We start from the raw sequence: 16,735 nt of genomic DNA on the forward strand, positions 1-16,735 counted from the left end.
CCTATCGTAATGTGCACTTTTTTTTCTAAATTAACGTTCCACAATACTTGAGCCACGCTACTAGCATATTCTAACAACGCAAAAGGGGAACTTAAACTAACCTGCTAATTTCCTTTTATTTTTTTATACAATTACAGTTAACGCCATATTCATAACGAATTTCGACCTATTGGCCATCTTCAGATGCTACAACAGGGAAAAAGAGAAAAGTATATACCAATATACCTTAAAAATAAGAATTTGCCTCTTCTGTTCATGAGCTAAGTATATTAAAATCTAAATATATGCAGTTCACAGCTACTAGTCATGTTGGCATTTGGTAAACAAAACCGTTGTTACATGCGTCGTCAAACTGAATTTAATAACAAAAATTAAAGATACATTAACCTACGATTTTCTCGTTTTGCTTTTGTAGTACATGAACACAGCCATTGTATGCCTAAACGGGTCATGATTGCGTCATAAATGAGACTGTGCCATAAGTAAAAGTAAGTTTACCATACGTGAATCACGGATCTACTTCGATCATATGAGAGACCAGAGAAATGGACCATTTGTATCAGAAACCACATCACCTTAACTTTTATCTTAGTAAAATCTCAATTTCAATGGTGAAGATACGAATAAACAATACTTCAGGTAAAATGAGGAGACACTGTGGTTTTCGTATAAACAGTAATCGTAGGTTCTAGGGGAAAAACTGTTGTAAGTCACGAGTTACTTGATAGTGAAGCCGTTGGACATAAACTCTTCCAATAAAAAAGACTTATGTAAAGTGGATTATCCCTACTACGCAGTACTGCCTTTCCACACCAATACAAACCAAATTCAAAGAAATATTTTTCTTGCGTAGCCGATAACATTTGAATGAATGTACAACACAGTCCAGAATCTAAATAGACAAACAGACACAAACACAATGTTCAGAGGTAGCTCAGCAAATAAATCCTCATGAGTCATAACCTGATATTTGGAACTATTCTGCCATACAAGCGTTTCCTATGTCATGCAATAGAGGGAAGAGTTCATATCCTAAAGGCTAGGTTTCATATACTGAAAAATAGTAAATCTTAGCTGTTTGGTCGCTTAATATTTCAGTGGATATATGAGCTCGGTAAAATCCTGTTTTTATGCGCGTCGTTTCAGAACATGTTGATAGCGCATGCTGTCACATGAATAACGATAAACTTTGTTATTTCAAATGAAAAGTAATAAGTAAAAGAAAGTCTTTAGTCAAACAACTTTCTGAGCCGTTTAGGCGCCGAGAATGATGACACTGTAATAAAGGTTCTCCATTTATATATGTATATCTATAAAACAAATTTTTCCTGGGCTACTTAGGAAGAGCAGACACTTGCGACCTCGGGTGCAGACTCACCTCTCGGTGATCTTCTTGCCACAGCCAGCGCACTCCTGGGGCGGGCTGCTGCTCTTCTGCGGCTCCGCCTTCACGTCCATCGTCATCATGAAACCTGCAACAAACAAACAGGCGGTCATAAACTACGGAACAAGTGTCAGTTACCTGTCACCTGTCAGCATAAAATTTTAGAAAAAAGAAAGGGAAGTTACAGATTAATATGGCCCGCCCGGCTGGCCGCGCGGTCTAACGCGCTGCTTCCCGAGCGGTAAAGTGTGCCGGTCCCCGGCACGAATCCTCCCGGAGGATTATGTCGTGTGTGCCGGACAGCCTGTGAATGGTTTTTAAGGCGGTTTTCCATCTGCTTTGGCAAATGCTGGCTGGTTCTCCTTATTCCGCCTCAGTTACACTGTGTCGGCGATTGCTCCACAAACTCCATTTCCACATACGCGTACACCATAATTACTCTACCACGCAAACATTTGGGGTTACATTAGTCTTGTACGAGACGTTCCCGGGGGGTGTCCACTGGGGGCCGAACCGCCTAACAATCCTGTGTTCGGTGTGGTGCAGCAGTGAGGTGGGTGGTGGACTGCTGTGACCTGTTCTGGGGTTGTGAACCACTGAGGGCTACTGCGGAATGAAGCCTCTCCATCGTTTCTAGGTCCCCGGCTTAATACATACACACATGCATACATACAGATTAATATTCAGTCACAGAGAAGGTTTTAGAGACGGTGCATTAACCCAGGAAAAGATAGCTACAGGAAGCTTGCGGCGTCCTATTGAAAGGATCCCTCCATTTTCTCTGCTAGTCTATGAATACTTGGACAAGAATTTAAATCGAACTACTCTCGTAGAAGAAGACATTCCAGTACCTTAATGAGTCTTCAGCTTATTTGGTAGCCATCAAAAAGTAGATAAAAGAGTACTTGCCGCTTATGCGCAATCAATTCATATTATAAAAATCGATGTTACATGTTCCACATCTCCTCCTAAACCAATGGACCGATTTCGGCCTAACTTGGTACACATATTCCTTACTATCAGCCAACAATCGCTGTGCGCATAAGAACCACTTTGCTTACTTGAGGAGATACTAAGTTATATACACTAAAATGCTTGAAAAACTGTCACATCATGCATGTCGTTTAAATTCGTTACTTCTTTGCTACTAACTCTGTTCGCAACATATTTCGCAGCCATCATGCACATTGCTGCTGAATCTACCCACACAAATTAAACATTGCACGACAAATAGTTCAAGAGAGATGTTATAAACAATGAGATGCTTTAAAAAAGCCGCATCATGCTTGGAAGCTTTAATACATTTATTCTTTACTACTAAGACTAAGCGGCTACCAGAGAGTTATTTTCAAGTGACAGCAAACAGGCGTTACAGCACATGCTCAGCTACGTTTACGTATGAACTCTGTTCAAAATTAAATACCGATTTTGCCAGTTTTCGTGTTACAATTTGATAATTAAAAAATGCCATGCTTAGATACACAATGCTTCCAAAATCCCTTTATTTTACTAAAACTGTTAGTATATTTGAAACGAAATACATTATTTCATACCGGTGACCCAATGCCCCTGCTTAGTCCCCTTCAAGTGAACATTTCTGTATCTTCGTCCATTGGCTGCATATATTAATCCGTGCATCATATTCGATGTTTCAGAAAAGACTGCAACTGTGTCATTCAAGAATTAAATAATGAAAACTATTCCAGTTGCTTATTTTTTCACGCTTAGCACAACGCTTTTCGAGAAATTATTCTCAAGTGCATTTGTGCATTTGTTTACATAAATATTTTTGGTGATGTTTGTAAGTGTGATACAAGAGAGGCAGAAAATCAGACATACAAACATCACCAAAAATATTCAGCTGAATACCTGCACAAATGCACTTCAAAATGAGGATAAATTCTCGAAACGTGTTGTGCTAAGCATGAAAAAATAAGTAATTGGTGCAGTCTTCATTATTTTAATAATGACTACACACGTACTTTGTACTATTCATCTATCACAATAAAAATGAGTCTTATACTCACATACGCTTAAATATCTCATTAAAATTCCGTCTCTAGTTCTAGAGAGTTCCTGCAACATACCAAAAATTTCTTCGTTGTTCACTTCGCAACAATAAACGAACTAATTGACAGTACAACTGTGAGTATGCAATGGCTGTTCCACTGCTGTAGGAGCTACATTGTGCTATTATTATTATTAATATTGTTAGTGACAATGGTCAGACATAAAAAGTTGAGAAGACGCGGTATGTGGGTGAAACAAGTGACGCTATGGGAAGGAATGATACAGAGAAAGTAAGTTTTGTAACACTTCTACCCTCAATATGGAAAGTTAGGTTTCGTTTCTGAGAAGTAATTTTAGGTAACACAATACACTAGCAATCTTTTCATCATTCTATAAATAAAAGATTGTTAGAATGATGATGATGTTTGGTTTGTGGGGCTCTTAACCGCGCGGTTATCAGCGTCCGTTCAAATACCCAACCTTTTCTCAGTCCAATCTCGCCCCTTTTCATGAATTATGATGAAGACAACACAAGCACCCAGTCATCTCGAGGCAGGTGAAAATCCCTAACCCCGCCGGGAATCGAACCTGGGACCCCGTGCTCGGGAAGCGAGAACGCAACCGCGAGACCACGAGCTGAGTACAGGTTATTAAAAGTTAGCAGTACCAAGTGTCTCACTAACTCTTTAGTTCGTCTTCAAATATAATTCTTCTTCACTCTGAATTTTAGTTAGGTGCTACTGTTGATGGTGGGTATGGGTGGGTGAGGGGTACTAGGTAATATACGACTGCTGTCAGGGGTAATGGTCTCAGAAAGGTTGGGAACCACTGCTGTAGAGACTATTGGGTTAGCAGATCTAGCACCGAAAGCAGTACATCCTGCCGTGATACCACAGATGCGCAGCAACGCAGACGCTTTTAGTTCAAATTTAAGCGAGGAGTATCATAAGACTAGAATTAAAACCTGTGTCCACGCACTAGAATATTAATTGGAAGTCAAAATATACTTGCTCATTATGTGCAGATGTAAGACGCACGGCTAGACACGCGCTGTTCTGATGTGGACCGCCGCTCAGGGACAGAGACACTAGCACACTGTCACTCCGCCAGCTAACCTGGGTACGTGCCTCACTGGCCTCTGAGGGCGGTCGTGGCGGGATGCACCTGCACGTTTCTGTGGCGTGAGGTCAAGGTTTCAGCTGAGCAAAAGTGTTTGTGGTAGCCATTGTAAACGGTACCGTTGACGGCGCGGCCGCTTGTGTCCCAACAGCGGGCGGTACGCTTGGAAGCCGCAACGGGCGAGCTGTCGCGTCCCACGCGAGGAGGCGGGCAACCAGCTGTCGCCCCCTCCCCACCCTCACCATCCACCCTGGGGAGTCTCCCAGTGGGGCACGGTCCACGGACCACCCTTTGTGCGGGTGCTCCGGGAGCGGAATGTCTGCAGGCGCATTCACTCGCTTCCAGGAAGTCTGCCCGCTGCGAGGACCTTCTGCGGACGGCTCGAGAACAGAGTGCCTCCGTCGACACACTTAACGGTCACTCTATCGGGCGTTTACAGTTTATGGGCCTCGCGACGGGTCCTCGCGTACAGTTGGCGGTCCGTTCTTTTGAAGGTAATGCGTGTGTGGTCCACAACCCCATCCCAGCAGAGACGCATTCGGCAGGCCGCACTCGCAGCCGCTTCCTCCCCTCTGAAAGGCGCTTGTGGTCCCCGTTACTCGCTTCCCCACTCACGTAACGGCACTTTGAAAGCGGTGGTTACTGCAGAGGTTCCACAGCGCAACATTCGCGTGTAGCATACCTTTCATTCCGCTTCCTATACTTCATCCAAGGTAGAACACCACCAGGCCGCTTCTTCACTCTCAGCATGCATGGATCTAGGTCTCCAAACACACTCAGCTCTGAAGATATCCGGCAACCTTACTGGCCGTGGTAGGGTTTGGTACGCACGAAGACAACATTAAAAACTCTCGCCGTTAGTAGGCGGGCATTTTCTTGCTGAAATGTAAGCCCAGGGTGCCTTGTCACGAATGTCAAGAAATGGGGCACAGAGTATCGTGAACGTATCCCTGTGCTGCAACAGTGTCACGGATGACAACCGAAAGGGTCCTGCTATGAAAAGAAATAGCAACTTCACTCCTGGTTGTCAGGCATTATGGCATGCGACAGTCACTTTGGTATCCCAGCTGCGGCGTATCCAGACACCTCTTCGTCCGGGAATGTCAGGGCAATAGAATTGTCTGCAGTGATGAATCCCGCTTCTAAAGTAGTTCCAATGACCATCGAGGACTTGTGTAGAGACGCCTGGACAGTGGTGGGATACCAGCCTGACTGTCGTCCACCGTACGGTCCGACAACCAGGAGTGATGGTCTGGGCTGCCATTTCTTTTCATACGACACAGCGATAAGTCAACGATATTCTACGCCCTGTTCTGTTGCCCTCCATGGTCAACTATCCCGGGCGTTCATCTCAGAGAGATAATGCCCCCCCCCCCCCCTCCCCACATTACCTTGACGAGCAAGATCACCGGATGCTACCCCAGCTCCATCGAGCTCTGGATTCTGACGCCCGGACGCGTCAGTTGCACAGAATTTCGCACGATATCCCTCCGGAGGACATCAGCTCAATCAATCAGTGCCAAGCTAGGCGTTATTGACTTGCTCAATTTGTGGAACTCTTTCTTTTGAATAAATCCATCCAATTTTCCTGAAACTGAAATCACTTGTTGGTATATGCATATATGTCACATCTACTGATTTCCGAAACGGTCAGATAATTCATTCATGTTGTGTGATTTTTTTTGTCTTAGAATATTTATTCGAAGTTTAAACTTGCTCTGATGGGAAAACGGGGGGTGGGGGCCAGGGGTCGGGGGCCGGGAAAGGCCAAAACTGGGTTGGAAAAGGTTCTGATGCCTCTTCCAAGGACTGACTTTGTAGAAGGTGCCAAAGAAAATCACTAAGAGCAGAAAGGGCAAAACCGTAATATGATCTCGCCTCCATAAGTAAGTATTTTGGAAGCTGAAGGATAAATCAAGAAAGATAAAGAAAAAAGGAAAATCTCACAACTGAAACTTTTTACGGAGAAGAAACTAAAATGTCAAGCTGTTACGAAGGTGAAGTAGCAGAAAACGACAGTTAGGAAGACTAGTCCAGCTCAGAGAAGAATTGAAGAAACAATGTTCTTCGACTTCTTCTTCGAGCCGCGTGCGATTAGCCGAGCGCTCTAGGACGCTGCAGTCATGGACTGTGCGGCTCGTTCGAGTCCTCCCTCGGGCATGGGTGCGTGTCCAGAATGAGATTTTCACTGTGCAGCGGAGTGTGCGCTGGTATGAAACTTCCTGGCAGATTAGAACTATGTGTCCGACCGAGACTCGAACGCGGGACCTTTTCCTTTCGCGGGCAAGTGCTCTACCATCTGAACTACCGAAGCACGAAACAGAAGTAAAACTGTGAGAACCGTGCGTGAGTCGTGCTTCGGTAGCTCAGATGGTAGAGCACTTGCCCGCGAAAGGCAAAGGTCCCGAGTTCGAGTCTCGGTAGGGCACACAGCTTTAATCTGCCAGGAAGTTTCATGGGCGCATGTGTTTGTCCTTAGAATAATTTAGGTTAAGTAGTGTGTAAGCTTAGGGACTGATGACCTTAGCAGTTAAGTCCCATAAGATTTCGCACCATTTGAAAATTTTTCTCTTCGTCGAAGAAGACCCAGACCGAACATACATATTTTGTAATGGGCTATATTCACTCCCTTAATCAAAGGGAACATGAATCCAATGTCCATCTTGTCCTGACTGCGCTCATGAACAATGTTCCAGTACTCAGCAAGAAAACAACTATTTCGTCTGTTATTTATGTTCTTAAAAATTATGTTTCCGGTTTTTTCGTTAGGTCTAGTTATTGAGAACCTTTCCTATATCAGTGAAATAGTTGGAATTTTTTAAGTAGTTTGGTAAAAACCGGTTCTGGTACTCAAAAAAGTTTATTGTATTTCTCGGTAGTAGACTGAAGGATTTCTTCATATTATCAGATAATTTTTGCTGCAGAATAAACCTTTTATCTTGTTTCCTAGCTTCTAGTACTCATTTAATTGGATACCCTATTTTATCGTACGAATGAGAAAAAACCGTTTTCTGTACCCAACTAGATTTATTACTTTTCATGGTGCAATAGTTTGTTTTAAACTGAAACCGACTCATCATTATCTTGTCGCATATATAAGCGGTCTGAATAATTTTAAGTTGCAAATTTATTGATCACTGAAAATAATGCACAGGTAAAACCAAATTTCGTTGCATTTACTAAAGGCGTTCCTTAAGTTATGCCCTTGTTTCTTCACTTTTCACCCACACTCTTAACTACTGGAGCGCTATGGGTGTCCTCCTGTGACTAATTTCTTGCAGTTAGCATATCATAAACGTCCCATGTTTCATAGAAATTGCTTCATGTTTTACAATGATATCTTCATATGTCCATATGCACCCCCTGCCCTTCTTCATCCACAGGAGTGAAACGTCATCGGGACTGTCACCAATGATCCTGGCAACACCAACAACTATGTATTCGACGCTATTATTGGTCTTTACCGACTATTTTTTCATGTCATCAGCAACACCGCCACTATGAGAAAGCGCTGTGGTAATTTCTGTATTGTTATATAATGGGTCACGCTTATACGTAACGTTTGGTTAAAATTGTCACAGACGTTCCTGATCTATGCCTCTTTGTTACCCCTTTTCAGACTCAAACCTATTACAGTGCTTTCCAGATAGTGACACTTGGTACATAGCAAGTACGTACGTAACAGGGGCAGTCAAATGGAAACGAGATAGATGGAAAAAAGTAAATTGTTTCTTATTTCGAAAGTAATAGCCGCAACAATTAATAGATTTCTTCCACTATGAGCGTTCACGAAACAAATTTTTGTAGTTGCCTACGGATTCATGATTGTGACCAGGCGTGCATCTCTTCGTCGGAAGTAAATTGACGGCCACGAATGCCCTTCTACAGGGCTCCAAAAATAGAATGTCATCGGTACTATATGGAGGATACTTAAGAGCATCTCAGCGACACCTCTGTAGCGTAGTTGAAACAAACGGCAAACAGAATGCCCGCCCAATGTTGTTAAGGCTGATTCGAATACAGTTCACAAGTTCCACTGGGAATCCCTTAAACATCCCTTCATGTAGCCCGATGTCTCACTATGCAAATTTATCATTTCTGGAGCCGGCCGGTGTGGCCGTGCGGCTCTAGGCGCTACAGTCTGGAACCGCATGACAGCTACGGTCGCAGGTTCGAATCCTGCCTCGGGCATGGATGTATGTGATGTCCTTAGGTTAGTTAGCCTTAAGTAGTTCTAAGTTCTAGGGGACTGATGACCACAGATGTTAAGTCCCATAGTGCTCAGAGCCATTTTTTTTTTTCATTTTTGGAGCCCTGAAGAAAGATGTTCATGGCCGTCGATTTGCGTCTGACGAAGAGTTGCACGCCTGGGATCGTTTACATTAGACAGGTACTTACACATTATTATAATAATTTTTTTATAAATATATAGACTCCATCACTTTAGCCCATTCAGTACTCTGGTGCACAGGCGGTAGGCTTTGTAATTCACGTTCTATGGATTAAGAATGTACTTCAAAATGGATTAAAAACAGTACTGGCTGCAATAAAATGTTTATTTACAATGATTACCTGTTTTGTCCTGAATGTGACCATCTTCAGACCGTTTATAACACGATGGCAAGTGGTGGCGGTGAACGAACCGGGTATTACGACTCCATGAACGTCGACTGCAAAACGTTTGTGAAGTCTTAACACCTGCTCAGTTCAACGCCACCACCTGCTATTATAGTATAAACGATATGAAGACGGTCACATTTTCACAGAAACGGTTAATAATTGTAAATAAATGTTTTGCCGCGATCGAGACTGTTTTTAATCCATTTTCAAAGAAACATGGTTCACCACGCGTAAAGATCTGAATACAGAGTGAACATTAAAATAAATATACTGTCAAAAACCCGTCTTTTGTGGTAAAATTTGTTGTCGCGACGTGTCGGCAAAGGGGTGTCACTTAGATCGGTGCGTTGCCTCATAAAGATTAACGTCGTCACGGACGCTGTAGTTCTGACTATGATCTAGGAGCGCTCCTGACGCCTGTGAGCTTGAGTGAATTTATGTATCATGCTTCCTGGTCACCAGATATTTTCCATGTCTGGTCTAGATTGTGATATTATGTCCCATCTCCCACCTCCACACAAATCGTGATTGTGTTGACAGACTGGACTGTAGCGTGGCACACGGTCTCGTTTATTACAAATCGGTAAATATCGCAGCTTTCCCCAATATGGAAACCACGAACTGCGATTAGGCTAATGACTGTGTTGTTAGACAGGGACCGCGAGAACAATAGCGATGCCGCCAAGTATGCCCTATCTCTTTGTGCAGAACGCTTTACACACTCGCCTTCCTACTTGCTCGCCACCATAGTCACGGTTGCTCGACACGAAGGGTGATGATCATCAGTAAGCCGACTCAGCAGGCACAGTCTGCTGAGGGACCCGGTGGCTGAGACGAGCCCACGTGTCCAGGCGCCGCCGCCGCCGCTAATGCGACGTTCCTGGCGACGGTGTCCACCTCCTCCAGCAAGTCTGCGGACCGAGGGAGGCGGGCCGGCCGGCGCGACGTTGACGGGCTGCCAGCGTCCGCAAGACGGCAAGTCGCTGGCCTAATGCGCGCTAAGTGCTGCCCTGCCACTACACCGGCGGGGCGGCCAAGAGAGCGGCCAGTCGGCGACGCATTAGCGCACCGCCACCCTCCCCCAACCTCTCTGTCCCACAGGCCTTTCAAGCGGAGTTCATCCCGTCCACGGCAGGGCGAGACGCTCCTCGTCCGGCTGTTACAATATGGGAGCTCATCTGCTCCACACCCGTAGCGCTAATTCACATTATACTTTCAGGCTATAATGAGATGAACATAGACTCTTTAGATCGGATGAATCATGCATTTTCGACTAAATATACTTTCGTGTTGGTAGATTTCTGAGAGATGAGGAGTAGGAAGCGATTATAGTAGCACGAAAACAGGGTTACATAATTCGCCTACGTCTGATATAAACGATTGAGTTCTGTTGATGAATATTTTAACATAACTTTCTAGTTACAGATTCATTGCCGGCCAATGTGGCCGAGCGGTTGAAGGCGCTATAGCCTGTGACCGCGCGACTGCTACGGTCGCAGGTCTGAATCCTGCCTCGGGCATGGATGTGTGTGATGTTCTTAAGTTAGTTAGGTTTAAGTAGTTCTAAGTTCTAGGGGACTGATGACCTCAGCTGTTAAGTCCCATAGTGCTCAGAGCCATTTGAACAGATTCATTTGAGTGTCTGTGTGTGTGCGTGTGTCTGTATGTGTGTGTGTGTGTGTGTGTGTGTGTGTGTGTGTGTGTGTTTGTGGCCCGACCGATGGTTCAAGTCCAGCAGTAAGTCAGTTCAACAGTCGCGGGAAGACAAGGGCGTATTACGTGCAATAGGACTGCAACTAAAGGAAAGAGCGCACCAATATATCTTATACTGATAGTTCCAAAGATCTATAATCACACACGAACAGAAATAACTGGACAAAATAAGAAAAGGAAAGAGCCTTTCGCCACTGTACTTTAAATATTAATGGGACCAAAATGCTACAATGTCCACGTCGTTCATTTTGGGTAACGCTATAAGCAGTTTTTAATTTATTGATAAGCAAAATAGTGAACTGTTCCAACTGCTTTCCATTACAGTGACATCCGTGAAGGGAATTACGCCAATATTGTGGAAAAAGTACTTTATTATGTTCTGGAGGATCAAGTTCTTTTGTTATAAAAAAAGAACTGTTTCTCGTTAAAAATTGTGGAATAACTACAAACCTCCTGGGATCCTAATCCGATGTGTATTTCTTGAGATATTATATTTTCAATGGCTTTTTTAACCCTAAAAAATTATTTCAATAAAAAGCCTTTATCACATGAAAGTCATTTATTTAATTTGATGACCGGTTTCGTTCTCTTACAGGATCATCATCTGACCGTATTTGTTCCTTGAAGACAGGAGGAGCTGATGCTGTGGAGCAGGCCGCTCTGGAGAGGCGTGAAGAACCCATTTTGATTTTCGTCGTTTACAGCATCATCTATTACGCACCGCACAAATTAAGCTACGTATATTTTTTTTCGTAGAAGAAACCGAATTCGCAATACAAATTATGGTTCCTATTTCATATTTCAAAGTAGAACCTCTCCAGGTCACTGAGGGCGGGGGGGAGGGGGGGGGAGGGGGGGGGAAGGGGGGGGGCAGGGGTCTCGAGTTTGGTGCCATTGGATTTGTAGCTTTCCACATATTTCCGAAGAGTTTTGAATGCCTCACCCTATGTACACTGACTCAAAGGTACGACATTGAAAAGTGAAACTACAAAATTGCACATACGATTGCAGTCACCACGTTTATATAATGACTATGGTATTTCCAAATGTCCGCCTCCGTAGCTGGGCAGTCAACGTGACTGTTTCACATATAGTGGACCCGGTTTCGATTCCCGGTATTGCCAGGCATATTTCCTTGTTGAGAGAATTGGAACGGGGTGCACTCAGCCTCGTGACGCCAACTAAGGAGCTACATTTCGGAGTAGCAGCAATTAAAAATTATCTAACAGTGAAGATGGAAGTGGCCTGTCAGCTACACCAGATAAGTTATGCCCGATTTTGCAGTGAACACACAGTGTATAGTGGGGCGATCACTCTGTTGTAGAAATAATTCAAAAGCCAAGATCGCTAATTACTGTTTACTGGATAACCGATTTCAACACACTAAAGGTGCCATCATCGGAACTGAATGTAGCTTAACATCTATAAACCAAATGGTTTATAAATGTTAAGATGTAGAAGTTTTAACTACATTTGGTTTGTCTTAAGAGTTTTCACAAGGAAATCCGGAGGCATTACATTTTAGCATGCCCTCGTAATGCGTTAGTTTTCCATGCTTTGGTGCCTTATGGATTGTTGATTTTCATAATCCATCACTTGTTAATTTACATAAAATTGTATTTATTTGGTGCTGATTCACTACTTGGGTCTTACACACTACTCAGTTAAGAGAGGAAGCGACAATGGAGCTCACCGAATCCTCCGTCAAACACAAAAATCAGTTTTCGGAGTGTATATGTACACACAAGCCTTGTTCATCGCACAAGTTTGCATTCAGAAGCGTACATATTCCGTTTTTAACCTGCCCCTGGTTCCCTGTTAGCCAGGCAGCCAAGCTGCCGCACGTTAGCAGCAGAACGGGGAGGCTGCTTCACTGCCATGCAAGCCAAGCTGGGCCCAAACCAAGCAGGCTAAAAGAATCTCGCTTGTCTGTCCATGTTTCCGCTGTGATACGCTACGTAGCAGTTTATTCCGTACGTTTTCATTGTAGTGTTATGAGTTGGCTTCGGAAGTTGATTGAAAGTCTTTTTTTATTCGAGTGGCACAAGACGAGGTTCACTCTAAACCTTCATTTTCGTTGACTCTAGGGCAGGATATAGCAGATTTTATTTGTCAAAATGGCTCTGAGCACTATGAGACTTAACCTGAGGTTACCAGTCCCCTCGAACTTAGAACTACTTAAATCTAAGTAACCTAAGGACATCACACACATCCAAGCCCAAGGCAGGATTCGAACCTGCGACCGTACCGGTCGCGCGGTTCCAGTCTGTAGCACCTAGAACTGCTCGGCCACCCCGGCCTGCTTCTATTTGTCCTTTTTTTCTTTTCGGCTACTTCGGGCTTATTTATTTACTTCGACATTAAAGGTTTTCTCTGCTACTTCATCCTCTTTCGACTAGTATTGGCTACTCTCAATTCCAACCACTATCAGGGCACATATTTTCTGTAGCAAGCAGAACCATCTCTAAAAGCCGAGATTCCTTGCACTAAGAACGCGAAGATAAATATTATGCCGCAACGCCAACTAAAGTAAGGTTTCGGAATGCTAGTTTCTGTTACCCTAGCGTGTTTCAGCGATATATGACCCCAGTTATACCAGTTTTAATTACTTTTTCGAGGATATGTGTTACGGTCCTTTTCTTTGTCATCAGTCTTCTGAATGTTTTGATGCAGCCCGGGGCACCTCTTCATCTCAGAGTAACACTTGCACTCAATGTCCTCAATTACCTGCTGGATGTATTCCAATCTCTGTCTTCTTCTACAGTTCTTGCCCTCTACAGGTCCCTCTAGTACCATGAAGTCATTTCCCGAATTCGTGTCGTATCATGCTGTCCCTTCTCCTTATCAGTGTTTTTCACATCTTCCCTTCCTCTCCGATTCTGTGCAGAACCTCCTCGTTCCCTACCTTATCAATCCACCTAATTTTCAACATTCGTCTGTAGCACTACATCTCAAATGTTTCAATTCTTTTCTGCTCCGAGTTCTCAGTGGCCAAAGTAGTTCATTATAAATTCCTCAAACGAATTTTAACGAACACGAACGTCGATTTTCATTTTATATTAATCTAAAAGGTACCTATTTCTCTCATACAAAACTTTCTTCGCATTACATTGCATACCATCAGAAGGTGTTTTTTAACATCCAGTAGGCCATATGTTTTTCCTCTTTCGAACGAGCATTGCCCTAAATTCATACAGCCTATATGCCACTAAATGGACTCAAGTCCTTAGCACAAATTTCAACACGTTTGTGAGCCATTGAGTTTTTGTCCTCTTTCAAAATAATTATGCAGGGAGGAAACAAAGTAATACACTAGAGGTACCTGAATGTGTTTAGTAACCCTTTAAAATTTTTTTATTGTGATACACCCATCGAATTAATTGAAACTGTCTCACAAACCCATGAAAACTTGTCCCCTACGGGACTTGGGCTCTATTTTGTGATTGGTATATATTCCCCAAATCTTAATACCTTCTCAGCCTCCTTTAAGCGTGGCATGTTCATTTTGCCGCTCTCACCGCTATAACGTATTAGCCTCCGTGAAAATAGCTACGCAAACATATACTCAAGGTCCGTAAAAAAATAAGATTGAGCAGTAATCGTTCTGTTCTGCCATTGGCTGAGGCTGTGACGTCAGGAAGGAACTGCCGCTGCCTCTGAAACAACGCTACAAGAAGCAGCCCGCGCATTTAACCGATATATTTGTGAAATGTTTCAGTTTCTACAGAAATAGTAAAAGATAAATTGTTATTCTGCTATTTCTAGAGAGTTACTGCTATATTCTGTAACTTGCCAAGCTTTTAAACAGACACTGCTGAGTGCTGACTTTAATAAAATCAAGCGTCTATAGATCAAACTATACAAAAATAAGTACAAAGTACAGTCTGTTTTGCAGTTCTCTACGAAGTAAGCGTTCGAAATGAGCATTCAATTTTCTAACTTTGGCTCTGGTAAAAGTGTTAATTTGTAGACAAGCTCTATGTAACGCTCATTTATATTCTGAGGTGGAACTCCTTTTGCCCGGCGTAGGGCAGCTACTCGACGTGGCATGGACTCAACGAGTTGGTGGAAGTCACCTGCAGAAATATGCAGCCATGCTAACTCGGTAGCTGTCCATAACTGCGAAAGTGTTGCCGCTTCAGGACATTGTGCAACGAACTGGCATCTCGATTAGGTCCCAGAAATGTTCGACGGGATTCACTCCGAGCGATCTCGGTAGCTAAGTCATTCGCCCGAACTGTCTGGAATGTTCTTGAAACCAATCGCGAGCACTTGTGGCCCGTTGACACGGCACATTGTCATCCATAAAAATTGCATCGTTATTTGGGAGCATGAAGTCCACGAATGGCTGATAGTGGTCTCCAAGTAGCCGAACATAACCAAAAGACCAAGACCATTCTCTGTGAAGATACCCAGCATCTTTATGGAGAGTCCACCAGCCTGCACAGTGCGTTGTTGACGACTTGGGTCTATGACTTCGTGGGGCCTGCGCTACACTCGAACGCTGTGATTAGCTTATCAACTGAAATCGATACCCATCTGACCGGGCCACAGTTTTCCAGTCGTCTACGATCGAAGCGACATGGTCATGAGTCCCGGAGAGACGCTGCAGGCGAAGTCGTGCTGTTAGCAAAGATACTCGCGTCGGTCGTCTGCTGCCACAGCCCATTAACGCGAAATTTTAACGCACAGCGCTAACGAATACGTTCGTCGTATGTTTGACATTGACTTGGTAGGATATTTCACGCAATGTTCCTTGTCGGTTAGCACGGAAAACTTTACGCAAACGCCGCTGCTCTCGGGAGTTAAGTGAAGGCCCGTGGCCACTGCACTGTCTGTGGTGATATGTAATACCTAAAATTTGGTATTCTGGACACACTCTTGGCACTTTGGATCTCGGAATGCTGAATTCTCTGACGATTTCCGAAATGGAATTTCCCATACATCTACCTCAAACTACCATTCTACGTTCAAAGCTGTTAATTCCATCATGCGGCCCTAATCACTTTCAAAACTTTTTCACATAAATAACCTAAACAACAGCTCCGTCAATTTCCTGCCCCTTTATATCCTGTGAACGCGATACTACCCCCCCCCCCCCCCATTCCCCGTCCCAATATGTATATGAGCGCAGGAGACTGAACGAGTCTTGTGAAGTTTTCCAGGATTGCGGAGACCCAGGTGGCCTGCTTTAACCGCTGTGCTTCAGGATGTGTGAACTCTTTGTTTTTCCTTTGCGGCAGGTTGCGTTGCTTTAATGGCTGTGGCAGAATAGGGACAGGCAGACCGGAAGCAGAATTTGTCCACCTGTGTTTGCAAGTACACCAGTCGGTGCGACCTTACCATGTACAGTGAGCTTTACCTGGCTGTGGGGGGCAGCAGGAGGCAGTTTGGAGTGCAGTGGCGATTGCACCCTCTTACTCTCCCCCCACACACACTGCCAGTCAGCAGAGGCGGCCGCAGTGTTGTAGGGCGCACGCGGCCCACAGCACCGGACAGCGACACAGCGGCGCGCTATATTGCAGTGGCCGCGCGCCGCCCCTGAAATATCGGGGGCCACTTTTCTCTCCGGCCGCCCCCGCTGCCCCCGCGGGATAAATAATGCGGCGTCCGGCGCGCTTTAAACAGGGCCCTTCCCGCCACGCTACGGCCACGGCCGCCTCCGCCTTGCCTCCACCTCGGCGAAATTTAATAAAAATGTCAACTCAAGTTGGGCGCAGGACAGCGCCCGCCCGGCGGTGGTGGGTGCGGGGGCGGGGGCGGCGGCGGGGGAGGCCAAGGTCCGGCAGGGGCTTAAAATTAAAACGGTGGCGCCTCCTGGGGGCGCCACCGGCGCAGGGGCAGCCGCCGCCCAGTTCGATATCGGTCGCCAAGAAAGGGCCGCTTCCG

At 44.6% G+C, this 16,735-nt stretch overlaps 1 protein-coding gene across 3 annotated transcripts in view; it reads right to left on the reverse strand.

Annotated features, from left to right (window-relative positions):
• LOC126355204 (LIM domain only protein 3-like) overlaps window positions 1-16,735 on the reverse strand; it is a 295,646-nt gene that overhangs the window by 90,009 nt on the left and 188,902 nt on the right. For all 3 annotated transcript variants that reach the window (XM_050005436.1, XM_050005439.1, XM_050005437.1), the window contains one exon: window positions 1,379-1,472. In XM_050005436.1, coding sequence (XP_049861393.1) covers window positions 1,379-1,467 — 89 coding nt within the window. In that variant the 5' untranslated portion in view covers window positions 1,468-1,472. The remainder of the gene's footprint in view (window positions 1-1,378; window positions 1,473-16,735) is intronic.

This window comes from Schistocerca gregaria, chromosome 3, assembly GCF_023897955.1.
Source record: "Schistocerca gregaria isolate iqSchGreg1 chromosome 3, iqSchGreg1.2, whole genome shotgun sequence".
NCBI lineage: Eukaryota > Metazoa > Arthropoda > Insecta > Orthoptera > Acrididae > Schistocerca > Schistocerca gregaria.